The sequence below is a fragment of the Erythrolamprus reginae genome, chromosome 6 (genome assembly GCF_031021105.1).
Source record: "Erythrolamprus reginae isolate rEryReg1 chromosome 6, rEryReg1.hap1, whole genome shotgun sequence".
Lineage (NCBI taxonomy): Eukaryota > Metazoa > Chordata > Lepidosauria > Squamata > Dipsadidae > Erythrolamprus > Erythrolamprus reginae.
The window spans coordinates 36,829,669-36,855,109 of NC_091955.1; the positions used below are offsets into that span (position 1 = coordinate 36,829,669).

Genomic DNA, 25,441 nt, shown 5'->3' on the forward strand with positions numbered 1-25,441 from the left:
TTTCCGGGTCCCATCGACTAAACAATGCTGTCTGGCAGGCCCCAGGGGAAGAGCCTTCTCTGTGGCAGGCCCGGCCCTCTGGAATCAACTCCCCCCAGAGATTAGAACCGCCCCCACCCTCCTTGCCTTTCGTAAGTTGCTGAAAACCCACCTATGTCGCCAGGCATGGGGTAATTGAGGTATCCCCTTGCTATTATGGTTTATATATGGTATGATTAAGTCGTATGGTTATTTTTATGATATGTGTTTTTAGATGTCTTTTTAAGTATTGTATTTGTTTACATTGTTCACTATTGTTGTGATACGCTCCAAGTCTTCGGAGAGGGGCGGCATACAAATCTAATAAATTATTATTAAATTAATTATTATTAACAGCCTTTCCATCCTGATTGCCATGCACGAAGCAACTCTCCATTGGAGTTCTAGCAATCTTACAAATTTCCATATTGTATTTCTTTAACAGACTGTTAATCTTTCCAGCTTGCAAGTATTTAAAGCCTTTCTTAGTCTTCACAATATCAATGCCCAAATTTTGGCTAATCTCACCCGGATTCCGTATCCTAAACTTCTTCTCTAATCCATCTCCATGCCTTTGTTGAGATGTGTTATACCTAATAGTCAACTGATGTCTTGTGAAATTCGCATTTGGAAAGTTTTACATAGAGCTTATCAGCCAAAAGTTTAAGACTTGCCTGACTAATTTGACACGGTCTTGCAGATTCTGGATATAGATAAGGATATCGTCCAAATAAACGAGAACACCATGTGTAAAGATGGGAGTGTAAGACTTCATTTATATATTGTACGAACACAGCTGGGAGCCCTTTTAGACCAAATAGCATAACACAGAATTGGAAACTCCCCAATGAGCAATTGAAAGTGGTTTTCCACTCATCCCCTTCCTTTATTCTGATACAGTATTAAGCTTCTCTCAAATCCAGTTTGGTGAATATTTTCCCCTTGGCTAGATGATTGAGTAAGTCCTTCAAAAGGGGGAGGGGATAGGCGTTCTGCACACACAAAGCATTTAAATTTTTAAAATCAACCACTAGGCGACTCCCTCTGTCCTTTTTCTCCGTAAAGAGAACTGGGGCTACTATCTTTGAATTAGCAGGCTGAAAACCCTTTCTAAGTCTCCGCCTATGAGGGATTCATCTATTTGGCTACTTGAATGGGGTTGGCTAAAGGTCTGGTTTGGATTTTTAATTTCTCTACTACTGCTTCGCTGATAAGGCAGCTCAAGCACCCCATTTCTATCAAGGCCTGTATTTTTTTTAATATTATTATTATTATTATTATTATTATTATTATTATTATTATTATTATTATTTGGATGCCGCCGTTCTCCGAAAACTCAGGGTGGCTCACAGAATAAATATAGAAACAAAGTGTACAAAATAAATCTGCTACATTAAAAAAAACTATGGCTAAAAACCCTATATATTACTCAATCAAACAATCCAATCATACCATGCATCATATTTATTGGTCATTTATTATTTATTATCCTTCCCCGTGGTTATTACTTTAATCTTTGCCTTAAGGAGGAATGGAGAGATGGGTTCACTCACCATTGCATCTTCTTCTCTGCTGGGCCCCTCATCCCAGTCACGGCTAGATCCTGAAGGAATACCTTCCTCGCCCTCAGGAGGATCCTAGGGAGGGAACAGCTCTGTTGTCTGAAAGGCCCAGCAGCCCAGCTCTGAAGCTTTTCCCAGTTTCCTTTTTGCTACTAAGTGTGGCTTGGCTCTTGGGAAAGAGAAGGGGGCTGGTGCCAAGCACTAACTGCCCTGTGTCCAGTCCACCCACACCGATAGCATGCAGCCTGTCTGAATTCCTTCACAGGTCGTCCTGATTGTTTTAATAGGCCAATCTATTTCTCTACATCCACTTATCTTGCAACATCAAGGAATCTCATCCTCATCAGTTAAATGAAATCCCTCATAATGTAGTTCAGCAATCCATTTTGCTACTTCCCCTTCATTCATCGCTTCCAAAATTCTATCAATCAACTGTTGATCTCTTGGGAACAAATGGCCACATTCTTTCACATATGATGCCACTCGGTAAAGGAAATAGGGCAGCTTCTTTGGTTCCCAATCATATTTAGCTTTAAAAGAAGGCGGGCCTGCCAGGCCAGGAGGGGCAGCGACAGGTGCGACAGCAGGCACGGGTGGATGAAGAGAGGATGAACCCCCATTGGTGGACTTCCCTGCTGAGGGAGAGGGCTTCGTCTCAGTCCTATTTCGCTGGAAGGGGGAGTGCGGCTGGGCAGAGAAGGAGGCAGCACTTGTTCTCAGGTTTGCAGTGTAGAGAGGTGGCTGCTGGGTCCCATGGGAAGGGGGGAGGCTAGGAGCCCACAGGCACCCCTTCCATCCTATCCTTGGGATATATATCTTCATATCAGGGCTCACTCCAGGCTTTCGTCTCCCCTGGGGGCTTTCCCATCATGGTCTTGGGGCCAACCTGTGCTCAGAGGAAAGGGTCACCCAGGTGGTCTTCAATTCAGCCAGAGGACCTTTAACGGTTTCATTTGCAGCCATGTGGAATGATGGGATTTCTTTGCTTCATATAAGGATCCCCAGGGGCCTTCAGTGCCCATTCGTGGCCTGGGAGCCTTGCTTAGGGAGCATTCCACTTACAGTTAGGCATCCAAAATAGTCAGGGAGGTTTGCTAAGGACTGGCTGTGAGACATGGGCCAGGAACTCCCAACCTCAGACCGGTCAACAACTTGGCTTCTCAGAGATCTCCAATCAGAATGGGGTGACCAGCAAGCCCCCATTTGGGCCTCACTTTCTCTGGGCAGAGGCTCCTGGCCTTCCACGGCTGTGAGGAGAGACAGATCCTGAAGGAGAGTACTCTCATAAGCAGGCCATTTTCGCCAAGCCCCTGCTGTGCCTTCAATTCTTGTTGATCCCTCCAGGGGAGGGGGGTTGAAAACTCCAAGCCCTTCCATAACAATTTTTTTGGTTAACCCTTTCTTTTCCATTTATCCTGAGTTTTCTCCATGCCCGTGGCTGGGAGCAGAGGGATGTGAGCTCAGATCCCCAAGGAACAAGGAGTATCGGGATAAATGTCAGTACCCCAAATAGCATCTGAGAAATAAATCAGATTCCAGTCGAATTCTCTTATCCAAAGTTTGATTTGTTATCAGAGCCATGTTGGTCATGCAGTTGCCATCCTGATACTAACTTCCTTCCAGTACCCCACCTAGGTTAAGGTTCATTCCCTCATCCAGTACCCTACCCAGGTTAAGGCTCATCTCCCCATCCCCACACCCACCAGTTAATCATGAGGACCAGTCCGAGTGCAGCTATTTCACTTAGACAGAGACCTCCTCTTTACAGCTATTGGTGCAGAACAAAGGATGACCTTGGACCTTGTTGTGTAACTTTTGCTCTCATGCAACTACTCCTCCCAGTTCTCATAATACTATTCTACTGTGGCAGGCCAAAGTCTCTAACTCCAAATGATGACTTCGGCCTGACACAACTCCACAGACCATTCCACCAGGAGCATGGCTGTCTGCGGTATGGGCAACCCAGGCCTCATTAGAGGAGGTTGGGTTGTTTTGGCCATTACATGGTCTTCTCCAACCCTCTTCATCCATCACTATAAAAGTGGACACCTTCGCCTTGGTAGTGGTGGCATTTGGCAGGTACATTCTGCAGACTGTCCACACAGATCTGGGGACCTTAGACCTGATGACAGTCTGTGAAGAAAGCCAAGCTTTGGTATGTTCCATTCCTGGATGCTATCTCCACTCACTATGGAGAAAGGGCTTACCTGAACGTTTTACCTGAACGCCTTTTCTCTTGATAGTGGAGACAGCATCCAACCCCACTCTGATTGGAGTCTGGTCCTGACACCATGAGGAATCACAGGTTCATCATACCACTTCAGTATGCCGTGATGCCTTCATCCAAACCAGAGGAGGCATGTTGTCACAGTGTGCAGACTCAGTTCAATAAGCTGGCCAATGGATTTAACCCATTTCTGGATGCTATCTCCACCACCAAGAGAAAAGGCATCGCAGGTAAGATCCACGCCCTTTTCAGCTTCATCACAGCCTGACTAGCACAAGAGGAAAAAATCTACCTCTGCATGCAGGGAGGTGGCAATAGGCAGCCTGAAACAGTTGATGGTCGGGAGGCCATCCAAACCAACTACTTGTGTTGATCAGACTAGTGAAATTGAAACAGGCTGTTTACTGCAAGGAGGCAAATTTCCTGGGAGGGAGAGAGATACAAGCCTCCCCCCCTCCTGGTTTTGTGCCCGCTTTCGTCGAGCGCTGTCAGTGAAGGGGCTTCAGAAGGGGCAGGGCAGGTGCTCCCAAAGTGCTCAGCAAAAGCCCTCTCGCAGTCCCTTCGCTGAGAGGGCTTTCGCTGAGCGCTTCAGGAGCACCTGTCCTGGCCCTCCTGCAGCCCCTTCACTGACAGTGCTCGATGAAAGTGCTCTCAGCGAAGGGGCTGCAGGAGGGGCAGGCCAGGTGCTCCCAAAGCGCTCGGCAAAAGCCCTCTCAGCGAAGGGGCTGCGAGAGGGCTTTCGACAAACGTTTCAGGAGTGCCTGCCTTTGCTTCGGCTGGGGAGAGGCAGCACCTGCCCTGTCCCTGCACAGCTCGCTCGCCCGAGCCGCCAATGCCTGCCGGTCTCCCGTGGGTGCTCTCTGCTCTGAACTGGAGTCCCTGCCAGTGCTCGGGCCATCATAGCGCCCGGGCACCATCAGTGACTCGAGTATAAGTCGAGGTCGGATTTTTCAGCACATTTTTTGTGCTGAAAAACTCAACTTATACTCGAGTATATACGGTAATTGTATTTTGAGCAATAAGATGCATGCATCATATGATAAAAACTTAAAAGAAATACTGTTTCTGCAGAAAAAGAAAAGGCTTAGTTTGTTTACTTGAAATATTTGTTTCTTTTCCTTGAGGGGAGCAAAATGTTATCCATATGTTAGTAGCCTACTCTGGTTCACACAATCATCTTCTTGCTGGATATATTCCATTAATTTTTACTATTATTTTAATTTACTTCCAACACATGAGGTAATAAAATGGGCCTCATCAGCCATACCTACTGCTGTTTCTACTCCCTGTAGATAGAGGACAGTGAAATTGAAACAGAAGGGCACTGGGAAAACGGTATCTTTTTGGTGCCACCAAAGATTGATTCCATTTCTTTTTTTTCTAGACTGAAGTTGTAGGGATTAGGAAATACTGATTGATGACCTGATCTAAATGCCACTTAGATAGTAATAGAAATTGTCATTAAATACAGTATCAGATTGTGGCAGGCTATGATTTGTTATGTCATCTTGGGACAGCCATTACCTGGATGATTGAGAATATCCATACACAACAAGTAAATACTTTTGTCATAGGAATTAGTGCAAAATATGCCCTAGCATGCCATGTGAATATTGCACTTACCCTCTTAACTTAGTCCTTCCAGTTGATCATCAATATTAAGACATATATCATATCCTAGAAACTAGTTTTCTGAATACTGGAATTTGGAATTGACACAATAGGAACAATCCTAAATAGTAATGAACCCTTCTGTGCTTCAAAGAGATGAGCCTTTCACCCTAAGCACAATCACTTTAAGAGATTGGTTTTTATCTCACAATTACCCTTTCACAGAATTTTTATTTATTAAAATGTTCAGTTATGATTAATTCATTTCACAGATGACGTCATACGAAAACTTGCTGTTATATAAAACTACAATTCTTTTAATTCTCATGAATTGATTGTCAGTCTCATTAGAGATATTTACTGAATAGATAAGAACAAATTGAGTCAAATTCATTAACAGAAAGATGCTAGCTTAGCATCTGATAATGCCCTGAGTTCTCTTAGAGTTGGGAACACTGATGAAAACTTCAGTGTATATTCTAATAGACAGGTTTTTACACTGATGTTCTCTGTAGCATAACAATCAGACCAAGACCCCTAGGTATAATACTGAGCCAAATTATTTTCATAATTTACTGGATAGTTAAGAATAAAGAATAAATTTTGAATATAGAAATACGCAAAATAGCATTAATTATTGCCTGACAAGGCAAGTAAGTACTGGTTTTGGTATATAAGAACAACTGTTTAAAATACTGTGTGTGCTAGAATGGTGACTGTATAAACTGGTACCTTAGTTGAATTGCCTGAAATGTTATATGTAGAAAAAATAGTTTTATGTGCATTAGAATGCAGTTCTACAGTCATGTAACAATCATGTTCTTTTGAGAAGAGCTTATTCTGTTATGGGTTTAAATATGATTTCAATATATTAAATGTTTGTAATTATTTAACCAGTTTAGAGATGTGGTTAAATTGTAGGATTAGGATTGAGGGGATTCAGGTTCAAGTCCATCTTTATCTTCCTAGGTAACTTTGGCCTAGTCATTTTCTCTCAACCAACTCACATCACAGGGTTGTACTTGTGGATATAGCTAGGAAAGGGAGTTTTGTGTTTGCCACCTTGAGCTCTTGAAGGGAAATAGGAATTTAAAACCAGTGAATAAAAATGTATTTTTTTCATTTTCTCTTTGACCACTTTCTTTAAAAAGTATCACAGCCTCCAACAATAACACAACAGTCTCCAAAAGATTACATTATTGACCCAAGAGAGAATATTGTAATACAGTGTGAAGCAAAAGGAAAACCATCTCCTACGTAAGTCATAGATTTGTATTTATTCATTAGCCAAAGAACAACATTATTAAGTGGATTACTGAATTAATTGTCTTGTATACATAAGTTTATTGTCTTTTTATAATGCCTGAAAAAAATAGGTTTTGATAATCAGGTTTTCTCTCATTCCCATAACTGTAGCCTTAATATTTAAATTTTATTAAGGTGACCCAATCATTTACAGATACAAAGATAAATTTGATTCCAGATCAAAATACATCATGTAAATACTTAAATACTTTAAAACTAGTGTTTTTAAATGGCTCTGTCAGAAGCTTGTCTCTGAAATCATTTCATTTTGACATTACAGTATTTCTTTTAAAGGTATTTCCTACATTTCACTTTGCCTATGCCACAAAGGGTCTTTCCTTTACTGACACCCTTTCTTGTGCTTTCAAGACGGGTGGACAGGGGAAAGGAAAAGAATTCAGTAACATTGTTGGAATACTATGGAAAATGTGTGTGTGTGTGTGTGTGTACAGGAACATCCTTTATATGTTCAAGGCATGGCTCCCATCAGATTCAGAAGTACTATACAATGTTCAGGCTACTTGTTTCTTAATTACAGTGGTACCTCATCTTACGAACTTAACTGGTTCCATGACTAGGTTCGTAAGTAAAAAAGTTTATAAGATGAAGCAATTTTTTCCATAGAAATCAATGTAAAACCGAATAATGCGTGCAATCCCAAAATTCCCCCCTTTTGCCTGATGACCGCCGGCATTCTGATCCTTGTTTGGGGGTGGGTGGAGGAGGGGGGGAACACAACAGAGGCTGATTGGAGGGAGCCTTGTGGGTGATTGACACCCGTGGGAAGCTGCCTGGCGGCTTGTCAGCCGGCAGGGCTTCCACCCTCCTTGAAAGTGTTTTAAGCAGCGGCAGCAAAGGGGAATCTGGCACTTCGGCCTCAGACAAGGCTCCCTGGCTCTCACTCTGTGCCTGGCACCCACTTTAATTCCTCCCACCTTCCACCTCCACGGACCCTTCCGGACGCCTCCCTCCCAACGACTGAGGAAGAAGAAGAGAGCAGAAAGGTTGTGAGGGACGGCAGAAAGGCCCGCCTGAGGAGTCCACTCAGTGAAGGGAGGAATCCAGAGCACTCTCCACTTGGGCAATATGGCTGGTTCTTTTAGTGCAGGCAATGAAGACACGGTTTTGGGGGAGGTCAGTCTGTCAACTAAAGAAGAGCAAAACTAGAGCACTAAGGGCTCTGAGGATGGCGTGGGGGGTGTGCTTCTTCCATCTGGTTTGGGGCTGGGCGATTGTTTAGTTTCCACAGCACTGAAAACTTCTCAAGGAGGTTTAGTTACCGGCTCTCCCAGCCTCCTCATTTTCTCCCCCCCACATTTCTTTACAGCTTCCTCTCTCGCAATGAATGGCGAGGGGTGGCCAGCTCTGCTACGCTCCTCTTGGCTCTGCTCTGTACATTTTCCCCACAGTAGATCCAAGGGCTGGCGTGGAAAAAACAGCGACCCTTCCATGGGACCGTCCTCTCGCAATGAAAACAGCCTTTTCTGCAGTTGATGAAAGTGCTGGCCGGGAAGAAACGGTGACCCCCACCTGCTTCTTAACTGACTGATTGAGGAAAAGGTGGGGAGGAAGGGATGGTGTGAAGGCTCTTTTCATTGCGAGAGGACGGTACCGTGTAGTGTCAGTGATCAAAAAAGGGATCCAACCAATCCAGCTGGTGAAACTGAGCAGATTGCAGAGTTTATATTTTAGTCAGGTGGACCCAGTGATGGGCTACCAAAATTTATACTACCACACTGTGGACATGGCTTATGTGTTTTGTTTCACCATCTTTCAGTGAAAATTGGATGCTCTGGCGTGGAGCTCCAAATTTTGCTACCATTCCCATAGGAGCTCATCACTGGGTGCACCTCAATTACCTGTGGGGCCCACATCTTTCTAAGTGACTCCAAAACTAAACATATTCTCCTCTAAGACATTTTGGCAGGTTGTTTGTCAACTAAATTAAAAGCCAATCCGTGGCGGCTGATCTCTTCCTAAAGCGGGCACAATAATTTCTCCTCAAAGTTTCTCCCTCCCCATTGCTGATGGGGGCCAACATTGTTCTTGACCCATTGAGAAGAAGGAGGGGGGAAATTCATTGAGGCAAATGCCCACCCCAAACCCCGGGGTTTGTTTGAGGAGGAATTCCTCGAAGCCCATGCACATTCACACGTGCTGCCAGTTGTGCGACTTTTATGAAGCAAACAGTGCGACTTTACCACAGCCACACATGTGGAGGCACCCCGCGGAAACTTGCCTAAGTGGAAGCCTTCCATCTCAGCAAACGGGATTCTGGCTTTCACTGTAGGCGGAGTAAGTGACAGGATAGAGACCGACCCAGGCTGTGGTGGTGGGCTAGGAGATGGTGCAAGGGCTTTTCAGAGTCCGTCGGTAGTTTAACAGGCACGTATGGTGCACAACCTGCTCAATGGTCTCCCTTTTTTCCCAAAGCCTGTTCCCTCCCTCCCTCCCCCCATGGGGGCTAGAGCGAAAAGAGTTTTGCGGGGACCTTTTTATAACGCTTCGTCTGGATTTCTGGTGGGGTTTTTTGGGGGGTATATGAGGCAGAGTCAAAACAGAGAGTATAAAAATAAGAGACCACACTGGAGCAGAGATGAGCCCCAATTCACTTCGGATCGACCACGGCTTTGCCTTTCGGATGACACTCACCCCCCCCCTCGCTCAGACGTTTGGAGATCAGAATTGTGGCTAAGGACAGAGAATAGGGGGCATGTTTGCCGGTTCCCAAGAGCTCCGCCTTCTTATTTTCTCTCCCCCCCCCGGCCACCGCACTTTCGTCGCTCACCACCATCATTGTGCGCAGCCTTGGAAAAAGCTGAATGGAGGGTTATTTGTGTGTGTGTGCCCGCACGAGCGCGCACCTTAGAGGGAACATTACCCTGCAGGTAATTGAGGTGCACCCAGTGATGGGCTCCTACGGGAACAGTCAGAAACGCAGTTCCGGTAGCAAAATTTGGAGCTTCACCCCAGAACACCCAATTTGCACTGAAAGATGTTGAAACGAAACACATAAGCCACGCCCACAGTGTGGTAATAAAATTTTGGTAGCCCATCACTGAGTTCACCTGACTAAAATATAAACTATGCAATCTGCTCAGTTTCATCAGCTGCATTGGTTGGATCCCTTTTTTTTGATCACCAACACTACACGGTACCATCCTCTCGCAATGAAAAGAGCCTTCACGCCGTCCCTTCCGCCCCTCTTTTTCCTCGTTCAGTCAGTTAAGAAGCAGGTGGGGGTCACTGTTTCTTCCCAGCCAGCGCTTGCATCACCTGTGGGGAGAGGACGATCCCATGGAAGGGTTGCTGTTTTTTCCACACCAGCCCTTGGATCTACTGTGCGGAAAATGTACAGAGTAGAGCCAACAGGAGGGTAGGAGAGCTGGTCACCCCTCACCATTCCTTGCAAGAGAGGGAGCCATAAAGAAATGGGGGGAGAGAAATTGAGGAGACTGGGAGAGCCAGTAACTAAATCTCCTTGCAAAGTTTTCAGCGCTGCGGAAACTAAACAATCGCCTGTCCCCAAACCAGATGGAAGAAATGGGGCCCCTCTGAAGGGCCCCATCCGCGGAGCCCGCAGTGCTCCAGTTTTGCTCCTCTTTATTTGACAGACTGACCTCCCCCTAAACTGTGTCTTCATTGCCTGCACTTCGCTGAGGACCGGAGCTTGGTGGCTCAATCCCCGTGAGCGAAGGGGAAGAAAAGGAGCCTCCCCCCCCCCCGGTTCCCTACGGAATTCACACACACACACACCACCCGAAAAAAGAGCCAGCCACACTGCCCAAGTGGAGAGCGCTCTGGATTCCTTCCTTCGCTGCATCAGGAACGGTCTGCGGAGATGGAAGGTAGGAGGAATTAAAGCCCGCTACTTTGGGCACCTTGATGGGACTCCTCCAGAGGAAGCGGGTGCCAGCCACGGAGTGAGAGCCAGGGAGGCTTGTCTGAGGCCCAAAGCGCTGGTCCTTGCCACGGCTGGGATTCCCCGCCTTGGGACTGCTGGTGCAAGCAAGAGGAGGCGCGGAATCCCGGCACGGGCGGCAAGCAAATGGGAAATCCCAGCAGTGGCAGTCACAAGGCAGGGGAAATCTCTGTAGTAGTATGAGAGCCCACGCACAGTAAGAGAGTCCACGCACCCACTGGTTGTGGCGGCGGTGGGTCCGGCAGCTTTCTTTTGAGTAACAGCAGTGCCAGGAACATCATGTTCATGCCCAGGCCCCCAGGCCCCTGCTGCCGCTGCTGTCCCCAAAAAGAAGCTGCCGCCACAGCTGCAGCCGGTGTCCTCAAAGAGAAGCTGCCACCAGGACCAGCAAATTCAGCGCCTGCCTCATCATAGCCAAAGCGATGCTTTGCTGCTCCTTGGCGAGGGGACAAAGGCAGAGAGGCAAGAGATAAGGGGGGGGGGAGTAAGGGACAATGGGGTGTAAGGGGGAAAGAGGTAAGGAGAGTGGGGTGGAAATGAGGGACAATGGGTATCGGGGGTGGGGGCAGAAAAAAAATCCTCAGTTTTCAATTTTTCCCATAAGAAATAAAGGGTGGGAACCAATTAAATCCATTTCCATTATTTCATGTAGGGAAAATTGTTTCGGATAATGACCATTTCGGTTAACAACCAACCTTCCGGAACGGATTATGGTTGTTAACCAAGATACCACTGTACTACTACTACTATTATAATAATTATGTTTATGTATATGTTTATACTATTATAACTTATACATTTTCCTAAAACAAGGGGGTTTTTTAAATAAAGAATTGTTTTCAGTGTTTTTATTTTATTGATAGCTTCTCATGGACACGTAATGGAACTCACTTTGATATAGATAAAGATCCACGAATAAGAATGAAACCTCATTCAGGAACTCTTTTAATAAATATTATCAATGAAAAAAATGGAGGAAAAGCAGAATTATATGAAGGTGTTTATCAGTGCACAGCAAGGAATGTGCTTGGAGCAGCAATTTCCAATAATATTATTATAAGAGCATCCCGTAAGTTTGATATTAATGAAACTTTTATTTCTTCTCAGTTCTTGCAAATTGTTTTCTCTCTATGTTTAAAATCCTTGCTTTTCTGTAACACAGCAAAATAAAATTTCTACTTATGAAAGAATACCATTCTGTTTGTTAACTTGTTTCTAAAAATTAAATATAATTTTCATTTTGTCTGATATTTATGCTATATTATAATATTTTCCTTTCCTGGTTGTTTCTTTTAAGTCTAAGACTAAATGACAGTATTTTTTTTCCATGTAGGATCTCCTTTGTGGACTAAAGAAAAGCTAGTTCCAGTAAGGGTTACTGAAGGTCAATATGCAATTCTTCCCTGCAGGCCACCAGTAGGGTTACCATCACCTATAATATTTTGGATGGATAACTGTAAGTTACATTTGAAACCAATATGCAACTACAAAACTAAAATTATATTTTTGGTTTTTATATTTCTGATGATCCATGGATTAAAGCAATAAGACATATGGGAGATATTTCTTTTGCTATTTTACATACACATCAGTTGCAATTCAGTTTAATTAGAAATTCATTTTGTTGCAGGTTTGGATTGCAAAATAATTGATAAGCCTTGAGCCTTCAAAAAAGGGAAATATTACATTGTAGGTGTAAGGGTCTGCCTCAGTTGTAAAATGGGAAAAATTTCCCCATTGGTTCTGTGGGTGGCTTATTTTGTGAGCGTGGCTTGAGGTCAGGTGGCTTGGTGTTCAGGTGTTCAGGTGTTCAGATGTTGTGGCTTGGTGGTCAGGTGACTCGTTGAGCATACTTGCTTATCATGTGACCGGGTGGATGTGCTTGGTGGTCAGGTGATCCAGTTGGCGTGGCTTAGTGATCAGGTGACCAGGTTGGCGTGACCAAGTTGACATCACTTCTTTGCCCTTTTTTGACCTACAAAAAGAAAATATACCAATTGTTTGCTGCAGTTAATACTTAAGATTAAATTAAGCACACAAAACAAGAGGTACACAGATGCTTACATAAGAGCAATAAAAGTTGCTTTTTTGTACCAATAATATTGGCTTACAAAAAATAGATATACCATGATATACAAATTTAACCATTTATTACTTAAGTAAGCATAAAAGTAGTACGCAAAACAATAAAAGAGGTACACAAATATTTACATAAGTGTTAGTTGTCTTTTGCTTTAGCTTTCAGTTGTTTGAGATATATCCAGCTACAGTTGTCAGAGGCACTCTCCTCACTTCCACTTTTCTTGTCCTTGATGCACATGGCTGAAAGATGTTTCTTTCAGCCACCTTCTCACTGCAGGAGCAGGCTCCCATTTTGAAAGAGGTAGCTCAGGAACGCTGATGGTCATGAGGTTTGTTAAATTGGAAACGGTTTGGTGACTTATGCTCCCTGAACATGTGAAGTTAATTTTTTTAAAAACCCTTGCCGCTTCTGCAGAATTTATAGCAATTGTTCTGACAATATCTTTTGCTTTTTAAAATGCTGTCAGGAATTGCATACCTCTTTGAATCTATTAACACATTCTCCAAAAAATCTCTATAGTTATTGATTTTAATCTTGTACTTGAAAATGTCACCAAATGTATACAGTAGTTCTTCAGCTGCTGCCCATGGAAGGACTACTTCCACAAAATCCAAATACTCTGGCACCAAAAAAATGTAGAAATTGTAATTTATTTTCTGGAGTCTTGCAATTGGTTATTTGTTTTTAAATGCTCGCAGTCCATCAGTCATTTCTGCAAATTGGTTATGACGCTTACTAAAAGCCTTTCCCAAGGAAGTCCAACAAATTTATGATTTTCTACAAAGTTTATATTTTTTGAAGGCTTCTGTATTTATTTGCTCATTAACTTCTCTTTTGTATGGACCTTTAGACTGTGTAAGCACTTCAAATTCTTTCATCGATCTTCTCACCAGTTTTTCAGCCTTTATGATGTCCATGTCGCATGCTAGCAGTGCAGTTGAAATTAGTGAGATTTCTTCCAGAATATGTGTCATGACCGCCAAATCATTTATGAAATATTTATTTTCCAGATGGGTAGCCATACCTGAGTATTTTGCATTCACATGAAAATAGTGATGTACACTGTATACACTGGATAAACATGCCACATCAGTTTGGTTGCCCTTAAACTACAGGCAGCCCATCTTGGCCCAAAAACTCTACCAGTCTTGCCCCAAAATTCTACCAATCTTTTGTTAGGATGTTTGTTAGGACTCTGTCCATAATGGTTGGGTTGGCAATATATTGGCTGCAGGTGTTGCAGACTCTAACAAGAGGGAGCTAGAGTGTATAGCTTATTTCTCTGAGTCATCCTCTTTGTTTCTCTTTTCTGGTTACTCACTGTTAATGGCTACTCGCTGTTAGGTTTGCTGTGCATTTTCTCTGCAATCTCTCTCTATTGTATGTATTTATTTATTTTTATTTATTTATTTATTTATTAGATTTGTATGCTGCCCCTCTCCGTAGACTCGGGGCGACTCTCAGCAATAATAAAACAATGTACAACAAATCTAATATTAAAAGTAACTAAAAACCCCTTATTTAAAAAGCAAAACATACACACAAACATACCATGCATAAACTATATAGGCCTGGGGGAGATGACTCAATTCCCCCATGCCTGACGGCAGAGGTGGGTTTTGAGGAGTTTACGAAAAGCAAGGAGGGTGGGGGCAATCCTAATCTCTGGGGGGGAGCTGGTTCCAGAGGGTTGGGGCCGCCACAGAGAAGGCTCTTCCCCTGTGTCCCGCCAGACGACATTGTTTCGTTGAAGGGACTTGGAGAAGGCCAACTCTGTGGGACCTAACTGGTCGCTGGGATTCGTGCAGCAGAAGGTGGTCCCGGAGATATTCTGGTCCAAAGCCATATTGTAGTTATATATTACAGTGATCCCTCGATTATCGTGAGGGTTCCGTTCCAAGACCCCTCGCGATAATCGATTTTTCGCGATGTAGGGTTGCGGAAGTAAAAACACCATCTGCGCATGCGCACCCTTTTTTTCATGGCATGCGCAGATGGTGGAGTTTGCGTGGGCGGCGGGGAAGACCCAGGGAAGGTTCCTTCGGCCGCCCAGCAGCTGATCTGCTCGGTAGCGCAGCAGCAGCGAGCAGACGAAGATCGGGGTTTCCCCTTTGCGTGGGCGGCGGGGAAACCCCGATCTTTGTCTGCTCGCTGCTGCTGCGGCCGCCCAGCAGCTGATCTGCTCGGTAGCGCAGCAGCAGCGAGCAGACGAAGATCGGGGTTTCCCCGCCGCCCACGCAAAGGGGAAACCCCGATTCGGCTCCTCGCTGCTGCTGCGCTACCAAGCAGATCAGCTGCTGGGCGGCCGAAGGAACCTTCCCTGGGTCTTCCTCGCTGATGCCCCTGCCCGCCCGCCCGCCGCCCGCCGCCCGCCAGCAAGAGGGGGAGAGATAGAGAAAGAGAGAGAAGGAAAGAAAGAGATGAGAGAAGGAGGAAGAGAGTGTGAGAGAGGAAGAAGCAAGATAGAGAAAGAGAGAGAGAAAGAAAGATGAGAAAGGAAGGAAGAGAGTGACGTCATCGGGTGGGAAAAATCGCGATATAGCGTTTCGCGAAGAATGAGATCGCGAAAATCGAGGGATCACTGTATAGTTAAAATGTGTTTAGGCTTGAGATCTTTGTTAACTGATTATGACAGCTGGTAAGAAAGACTCTGTATTTGGTAATATTTGGATTGTTATTCTGACTTATGATATATATGACTTTAGATTGTTTATCTGAATATGTTATTTCTCAAAGTAAGCTTTAATTCAAGTTGGCTTGAATTGTGTGTGGCTGAGTACTTATTCACAACTAATCTCAATCTAAACATTTCTGTGTGCGCACAATCTTGGTAAACAAGGATTACTCTACAATGTTAATGTCCAGTTCTTCGGATATTTCGTTGTTCAATTTTGTTCTTATTGGATTGCTGGAAAATGAAAATAATCTTATCAATAAATATTTTTAAATGATTTACTTGCTTTATTTCCTTTATGGCATCATCTAAAACAAATTGGAGGCAATGGTTCAAGCCGTGCCATATAGAATAGAATAGAATAGAATTTTATTAGCCAAGTGTGATTGGACACACAAGGAATTTGTCTTGATGCATATGCTCTCAGCATACATAAAAGAAAAATACATTTGTCAAGAATCATGTGGTACAACACTTAATGATTGTCATAGGGGTCAAATAAGCAATGAAGAAACAATCAATATTAATAAAAATTTTAGGATACAAGCAACAAGTTACAGTCATAGAGTCCTAAGTGGGAGGAAAAGGATGGTAGGAATGATGAAAAAAACTAAAAGAAAAAGAAGTGCAGATTTAGTAAAAAGTCTGACAGTGTTGAGCAATGTTCCCTCCAATTTTTTTTCGGTGTGGGCGGAAACGTATAGTGTCTGAGCGGCAGTCCCTTCAGGAATTGAGCGGCATAGAAGTCTAAATAAGTAAATGAATAAATAAATAATAAATAAATTTTCATGCCTGAGCACCTGATTTTTTTTCACAGATGTCACCCAAGACATCTTATTGCGTAATTATTTGGGGCTCAGTCCTGGGGCACAATAAGGTCCCTTCCCACTATGTTATTCTGTTATTTTATATTTCAATTAATATAATTATCCTCTTATAAATCCAGATAGGCCATCATGCCTACTCCTCCTTTTTATACATTCTTCTTAAAAGAAACAAAAAACCCTTATACAACTTTTTCCTAATTAGGAAAAAAAATTCCCTTCTTTTTTATTAAAAGAAATTAATAATAAAACAAAACTAAAATCTATTACTATTAAAACTAAAACAATCAGAGAAACCAAAAACACAACTATTAATAAATCCATGCTTTAAAATCTTCATTTATCAAATATTTATCATAGTATTATAGTAATCTAATAATATTATGAAAATCTATCTGAACACCAATGCATCAATTAATATATTTCCATATTTACTTTTCTATAATTTCATTCAATATTTCCAAGCTCAATTACTTTTCAGGCAATTAGCATTTACTATTATTAACTTTCATCAATCTTCTACATTTCCAAGTATAGTTTAAATTCATAATGCAACCTCATAAAACCATACAGTACATATCATAAACCCCTTATTTATCCTATGTATCTTCCATTAATTTTACCTATGTAATTCTATATAGTTCTAAAATTTGAATCCAATCTTACAAATTAATACATCCTAATATTAAACAACAAAATTAAATTAAAAACAAAACATAAACATATATGAATTTCAGATTTCTTCCCCCCTCTAAATAGTACATTCCCATTTTGTTTTTTACTTTAAAATAAGGTATGTGCAGTGTGCATAGGGATTTGTTCATAGTTTTTTTTTATAGTCCGGCCCTCCAGCAGTCTGAGGGACAGTGAACTGGCCCCTGTGTAAAAGGTTTGGGGACCCCTGCCTAAATATATCTTTTACCATCAAGAAACCATGTTAACCATGATAAAACCTTGTTTTTATCTTCTTTGTTAATCAAACTAATTTATGAGTGGAAATACAAAGGTATATTTGCTCCCAACTAGTATATTATGTTCACAGAAGGCTTCATTTTAACAGAAGGCTACAATTGTTTGCATGTTTCCTTGGCTATAAATGCCATCCAGCAGTGGAATTTATTAAACATCTTGCTAAATATCTGTCCAGTCACTAAAGTATCATACATTTGCTGATTCCTCTAGTTCAAAGTTTCAAAATGTATATTAGGATACATTATTAATATATTATAATGTTCAATTTTATAAGAGTTCTGTTTTAAGAGAACTGTCTGAGACAGCTTATTTACAATGCAAATAAGAGGCTGCCACAAAGAAAGGGGAGTCAAGTTATTCTCCAGAACACCTGTAGGACAAGAAGCAGTGGGTGGAAACTAATCAACTTAGAAGCAAGGAGTGAATGTGAGAACAATTAATCCATGGAACTACTTGCCTCTAGAAGTTGTGAATGCTCAAACACTGGAAGTTTTAAAGAAGATGTTGGATACCCACTTGTCTGTAGGGTTTTCTGCCTAAGCAGGGGGTTGGACAAGAAGACCTCCAAGGTCCCTTCCATCTTGGTTGTTAGAAAATGTTTCACATTTTAAAATATCTGTACAAGCCACAAGAGACATCTCTTTAGAGGAACATCTTCCCACCTTGTAAACAATACTTCCAGAAACTGGGAATAACCATAAACAACTTCTACATCTAGTATCCAATATCCAGTATCTAGTTCAGGAAACACAGATCAGTTTGACATGCCTTAATTGTTAATGAATTATCTATCTTCATTCTCTCTAGGACTTTCAGCTGACTTGCACCCAAGGAGGTTGTTTTGATTTTTTTTTTTTGCAAAAGCAAAACCAACATCATTTAGAAGCAATTACAAATGCCTTCAATGAAAATTTTAAAAATACAATATCCAATTAGAAAAAGCCATACTTTTCTCTCCTTCTTTCTTCCCCGCTCCTTCTCCACAGTGGAAATCCAACCCAGTCAGTTTTTAAAGTCACGCCGCATTTTGGAGTGGGGGGGGGATGGGGGAAATTAGCCGGCTGGGCTTTCCTCTTTCTCTTGAGGGTGGAAATCCAACCCAGTCAGTTTTTAAAATCGCACCACATTTTGGAGTGGGGGGGAGGGGGAAAATTAGCGGCTGGGCTTTTCTCTTTCTCTCGAGGGTAGAAATCCAATCCAGTCAGTTTTAAAGTCATGCTGCATTTTGGAGTCGGGACAAATGATCAAGGTCTGGTCACCTTATTCTAATTGCCACGCTCCGCGCTTGAATTAGAAACTCGTGGGCAGACATCTCAAATCTCCTGCGCTATAGCGCACAACTCACGTTAGAGGGAACACTGGTGTTGAGGGAATTATTTGTTTAGTAGAGTGATGGTATTCAGGAAAAACTGTTCTTGTGTCTAGTTGTCTTGGTGTGCATGATGATATTTGGCCATTCTGGTGCTCACTTCAGATTTTCTCCAAAGCATAACACTGACAGCATCAGAGCAGAACACTATTAAATTTTTTTTGCAGATAATCCTGGGTAACACATACCTTGCATGCACTTTCCAGAACCACAAAACATATTGTCTCTGCATCTTGTTTCTTCTATTCGACAAGCTCGACAAAAAGTGTTGGTAGATCCTGAGTCCTCAACTTTCACAAAAACTATCAAAACTGGTATGCAGGATACTATTAAGGCTTGATCAATGATCAAGCATATTTTCAGATTCTGTTTAGTGATGCTGGTAAACATTTGGGTTTCAATTTCACTTGAAATGCACTCAACTATTTTCACAACTGTTGGCCTTGAATGCAATCCTGCTCCCAGATCTACTCTATTCACAATTTTTAATTCTATCAATTCAGCAATACTTGAAATTGGTCTGCATGCTTTTAACATGTTGTAAACAGTTTTGAATATGTTAGTAGTGGTGTCATATTGACTATCAGAAACCTTGTCCATTGCTTTTTCTATGACTTCCGCCTCTGCTTGTTTTACATTACCTTTGCAAATGGCGTGCAACTTCAATGTGAAGTGTTCTTTCATTTTCTTCCTTAGAGACAGCTGCTGCACTTCCTTATTTTTCCCAGCTGCCTCATAGAAACATAGAAGACTGACGGCAGAAAAAGACCTCATGGTCCATCTAGTCTGCCCTTATACTATTTTTTGTATTTTATCTTAGGATGGATATATGTTTATCCCAGGCATGTTTAAATTCAGTTACTGTGGATTTATCTACCACGTCTGCTGGAAGTTTGTTCCAAGGATCTACTACTCTTTCAGTAAAATAATATTTTCTCATGGTGCTTTTGATCTTTCCTCCAACTAACTTCAGATTGTGTCCCCTAGTTCACTTTCACTTTCCTATTAAAAACACTTCCCTCCTGAACCTTATTTAACCCTTTAACATATTTAAATGTTTTGACCATGTCCTCCCTTTTCCTTCTGTCCTCCAGACTATATAGATTGAGTTCATTAAGTCTTTCCTGATACATTTTATGCTTAAGACCTTCCACCATTATTGTAGCCCTTATTCCAGAGAATAAGTCCAATCTTTGGACCTGTTCAATTTTGTCAATATCTTTTTGTAGGTGAGGTCTCTGGAACAGAACAGTATTCCAAATGTGGTCTCACCAGCCCTCTATGTAATGGGATCACAATCTCCCTCTTCCTGCTTGTTATACCTCTAGCTATGCAGCCAAGCATCCTACTTGCTTTTCCTACCGACCGCCCACACTGCTCCCTCATTTTGAGACTGTCAGTAATCACTACCCCTAAATCCTTCTCTTCTGAAGTTTTTGTTAACAGAGAACTGCCAATACAATACTCAGATTGAGGATTCCTTTTCCCCAAGTGCATTATTTTACATTTGGAAGCATTAAACTGCAGTTTCCATTGCTTTGACCATTTATCTAGTAAAGCTAAATCATTTACCATATTACAGACGTTTCCAGGAATATCAACCCTATTGCACAGTTTAGAGTCATCGGCAAATAGACAAACCTTCCCTACCAAACCTTCCCCTATGTCACTCACAAACATATTAAAAAGAATAGGACCCAGAACAGACTCTTGTGGCACACAGCTTGTAACCTGTCTCTGCTCAGAATACTTGCCATTAATAACAACTCTCTGATGTCTACACTTCAGCCAGCTGCAAATCCACTGAACTTTCCAGAGAATAAGTCCAATCTTCACTAATTTATCTATCAGCTCTTTATGTGGAACTATATCAAAGGCTTTGCTGAAGTCCAGATAGGCAATATCCACAGCACCACCTTCATCCAACACCTTTGTGACATAGTCAAAGAAATCAATGAGATTAGTCTGCCTTCAGTAAAGCAATGCTGATTTGGGTGCAATAAGTTATTGTTTTTTAGATGCTGATTTATCCTCTTTTTGAGTAGAGTCTCCATCATTTTAACTACAACTGATGCCAAGCTAGCTGGCCTGTAGTTACCAGCTTCTTCTCTACTGCCCTTCTTGTGGATAGGCGCAACACTGGTCATTCTCCAATCCTCAGAAACATCTCCTGTTAACAGGGATTGGTTAAACAAATCAGTCAGGGGGATAGTAATGACAAATCTGAGTTCTTTAAGACGCCTCAATCTCAAACGCCTCAATCTTGAAATGCTTCATTACTTGGATTACCCAGTGTGAACCCATTTTTCAAACAAGAAACCTAGTTTCTTGTTTGAAACGTCTAACCCCTCACACTTCTGTTGGAAGCTGCTGTACATTGACTTAAAGTCTGCATTGACTTACAGTCTGCATTGACTTAAAGTCTGGAAGAATTATTTCTAATTTGGGTTTGGGTGACTTGCTGCTTTCTCCACATTCAAGTGGTGGAAGTGGTGGTACTTGAGATGGTTGTGGTGCTTGGAATGGATCATACAAGGATGACACTTCTGATGGTTGTTGTTGTGCCAGTTTGGTTTCTTGCCCAAGAAGAAGGCATTGGCAAAGCGATTACCTGTGCCCATGTAGCAAAGGGGAACAACCTATATAGGCCAGGGGTGAGATGGTTGGGCCAGAAGCGCCGAGCCGAGTGGGGTGAAAAGGGAGTGAGGCAGAAGGAAGCACTGAGCCAAGTGGCAGGAAAAGAATGGCAGGAAAAGTGGCCATTTAAAAAAAAGGAAAAGCGGCGAATGGAAAAAGCAGTGAGAGGGCGTTTGGATGGACATGGCCAGATGAGGATGCAGGGACTGGACCCGTTTGGGGGCATGGCAAACCAGCTACCGGTGCAGCCAACTACCACCGCCCGCTGCTACCGGCATGAACTGGTGCAAACCAGAAGCATTTCACCCCAGGTCTGCCTCTATTCTCATTCAAGAAAGCAGAATCCTTGAAACAATTAACATTTCAAAAGGAACCCTTTATTGAAAGAAAAGGACTGCAAGACAAAAGAGTGAGGATCTGAGGTTTTCCACACAATTTAGTTAGAATAGAATAAAGCAGTTAGAAACCCCTCCCCTCAGTTCGATGTTGAATGAGCCAATTCCCAACTGCAATGTTGTTTTGAGAATTGTAGGCTGAGAAGGTGATAAAAAGCTGTTCTCAGGTGTCTCTTGCAGGAGGCTTCAGAACTGAGACAAAACAGATGGCCTCTCCCCCCTTATATTTCCAAGAAGGTAAATCAAAGTACAGGATATATACACATCAAGAATAAAGGCTACAAATGAAGGAATGCACCCAGGGCCCATCCCCACCTGAATGACAACATCCTGATAGGGATTTGTGGGACCTGACATGTTGCCTCCATAGGAATAGGAGAAATCCACTGGAAAAATAATCACAATGAGAAAACAGAGCAGTGAGTTATTTGGGTTTCTCAGGATATTATAAATTGAACTTTCTCGGTAAGTTGGAGGCTCTAACATGTTTTTTAGCAACCCACTCATTTTGAGAAGGGGATAGGTGTTTCCATTTTTTAAAATAATCTTTATTGAGTTCTCTAGTTAAAAATAATAATTAATAATAATAATTTATTGGATTTGTATGCCGCCCCTCTCCGAAGACTTGGGGCGGCTAACAACCATAATGAAAGCAACATGTACAATCCAATAATAAAAAACAACTAAAGCCCTTATTATAAAACCAAACATACAGACAAACATACCATGCATAACTTGTAATGGCCTAGGAGGAAGGGCTATCTCAACTCCCCCATGCCTGGCGGTATAAATGAGTCTTGAGTAGTTTACGAAAGACAGGGAGGGTGGGGGCAGTTCTAATCTCCAGGGGGAGTTGGTTCCAGAGGGCCGGGGCTGCCACAGAGAAGGCTCTTCCCCTGGGGCCCGCCAAACCACATTGTTTAGTCGACGGGACCCGGAGAAGGCCAACTCTGTGGGACCTTATCGGTCGCTGGGATTCGTGCAGTAGCAGGCGGTTCCGGAGATAATCTGGTCCAATGCCATGTAGGGCTTTAAAGGTCATGACCAACACTTTGAATTGTGACCGGAAACTGATCGGCAGCCAATGCAAGCCACGGAGTGTTGAAGAAACGTGGGCGAATCTTGGAACCCCCACGATGGCTCTCGCAACTGCGTTCTGCACGATCTGAAGTTTCCGAATACTTTTCAGAGGTAGCCTCATGTAGAGAGCATTGCAGTAATCGAACCTCGAGGTGATGAGGGCATGAGTGACTGTGAGCAATGACTCCCTGTCAAAATAGGGCCGCAACTGGTGCACCAGGCGAACCTGGGCAAACGCCCTCCTCGCCACAGCTGAAAGATGATGTTCCAATGTCAGCTGTGGATCGAGGAGGACGCCCAAGTTGCGAACCCTCTCTGAGGGGGTCAGTAGTACCCCCCCCAGGGTAATGGACGGACAGATGGAATTGTCCTTGGGAGGCAAGACCCACAGCCACTCCGTCTTGTCTGGGTTGAATTTGAGTTTGTTGACACCCATCCAGGCCCCAACAGCCTCCAGGCACTGGCACATCACTTCCACTGCTTCGTTGATTGGACATGGGGTGGAGATGTATAACTGGGTATAAACAAGACATACATAAAATACAAACAAACATAGTAAAAGATAATCACTTTTACAGCTATTTCATTTCCAAATATATTTACACCTCACAATATTATTCTATATAATATAAATAATATCCCTATTATTTATCCAGTTCTATATTCAGTGGATCGAGTCTCCTACTATATATTCAACATCTGTTTGTTCCATTTTAATTATATGTACCACTAATTGTTTACATAGGACGTGAGAGTAAGAACATTTACAGTTTCTTTATAGTTCATCTTTTATAACCAAATTGGAAGTTTTTTTGTTGCGATTTAAACACTTATACCTTTTATTCTAAGCGTCTCTTCCTTTTCATTTATCCTCATTGTTAATTTACATATCTCGGAACATTCCAATATTTTTCTAATGACTATTGAGTATGTGGGGATAGTATCATTTTTCCAGCTCTGGATGTAAGCAATTCTAGTTATATGAAATATTATGTAATGGTCCTCTTTTTTAAGATGTTCTGTAAATTTTAGGGCATGTCCACCAAAGATGGTAATAAGTTTCTTGAACTTCCAACATTTTGGTGACATTGTCGGGAATACCTTTGCCAATTGTGCAGGAGGGAGGTGTCAGCGATACAACATTTTGTATATATTTTCCTTATATGATGCCCCCAGAGTCAATTTATAATTTACCTCCCAAATTTTTCCCCATTCTGCTATCTAAATTGCATACCCTGAAATTTTGTGCCTATGCTACTATCCTCTCCTTAACCACGTCTTCCTCTAATTTGTATTGTAGTTAAAAGTTGTATAATTTCAAAATCATTTTTTCTTCTGGGCCAAATAAAATTTTATCTAATCCCTGATCATTTTGGAATCCAAATTCTGTTGCATCTTTCTTGTACCAAGATTGTATTTGTAGGTAATGCCACCAATCCAGTTCTATTGCTGCCTATTTGCATTCCAGTTTTGATTTAAGGTTGTCCTGGTTGTCCAGGAGTTTCTGAGTAAATTTTTATTTTATTTTTTTCCATACAAACTTTTTCAATACATTATAAAATTGAATTCAACCTTGATTTCCTTTAAACCTTATTACATTAATCATTATCCTTTTACTAATTCAGGCATGCCATCGTGCCTACTCCTCCTTCTTATGTATTCTCCAAAACCCTTGCAAGAAAAAAAGACTTTATCCACTAAAAATAATTTTTAAAAAAAGGAAATTATAGAACAAAAAAGAAAGGAAAGAAAAAGAATAAAGAAAAAGCAAAGAAAAAAAGACCAACTTATTATAACAATATTTTTTTTTATAATAAATTTTTATTGGTTTTTTAATAGTTACATACAACAAACATATAACAGTGCACAGTGCATGTGCCCATCACCTAACAACAACACCCCCCCCATCACCCCCACCACCCATACAAGAGGATTCAAAAAAATTTAATTGTTTATCTATTATTCCTTGGCTCTATCTTGTTCTAGTATTACTAAAAGAGTGATTGCAATTTATTTTTCATATTTACATCACAGATTCTACTTAACATATAGTCTTTTACCTTGTTCCATCACACCATCAGCTTCTCCAATTTATTCTTATCAAAATTATTTAATCTTATTTCCATAATTTCAAAATGTATGTGATCCACCATATACCAGTACCAATTTTGTAATGTCCATTTTGTAGAATCTTTCCATCCTAATACCATCACCGCTTGAGCACTTTCCAGTGCTGCGGTTTTTATTTCCTTAAATTCTCCTAATTCTCTATATTTGATTAAAATTGCTATTTCTTTTGTAATAATCCAGTTAATGTTTAACATTTTATTAATTTCATTCTGGATTACATTCCAGAATTTCTGAATTTCTGCACACTCCCAGATCATATGCATAAAAATTCCTTTTTTCTGGCATCCATGCCAACATATGCCCTTCTCTTTCCCCTGGAAGTGTGCAATTTGTGCAGGTGTATAGTACCATTTATGTAAATTTTTTCTTCTCATCTCTCTAACTCTCGTATTTTTAATCTTGTATATATTTTCTATTATTTCTTTCATTTCTCTTTCATCTATTTGTAAATCATCCTGCCAACATCTTGTTAAACTTTTTGTTACTTCTTCTTCCATTTGTAATAGCATTCTATATATATTACCGGCTTGTGCTTTACTTTCGTTTATCTTCTCGCTTATTATTTTTTCTACACTATTTTCTTCCCGTAAGAAGGCTTCTTTATTCTCCCTTTTGTTTAAGTATGTACATAT

General features: G+C 41.7%; 1 protein-coding gene and 1 pseudogene across 9 annotated transcripts in view; one reads left to right on the forward strand and one right to left on the reverse strand.

The window, feature by feature from the left end:
• NRCAM (neuronal cell adhesion molecule) overlaps positions 1 to 25,441 on the forward strand; it is a 409,870-nt gene that overhangs the window by 108,704 nt on the left and 275,725 nt on the right. For all 9 annotated transcript variants that reach the window (XM_070755532.1, XM_070755535.1, XM_070755536.1 and 6 more), the window contains 3 exons: positions 6,570 to 6,675; positions 11,509 to 11,714; positions 11,979 to 12,101. In XM_070755532.1, the coding sequence (XP_070611633.1) occupies positions 6,570 to 6,675; positions 11,509 to 11,714; positions 11,979 to 12,101 (435 nt within the window). The remainder of the gene's footprint in view (positions 1 to 6,569; positions 6,676 to 11,508; positions 11,715 to 11,978; positions 12,102 to 25,441) is intronic.
• On the reverse strand, positions 12,934 to 20,945 carry LOC139168885 (E3 SUMO-protein ligase KIAA1586-like; annotated as a pseudogene).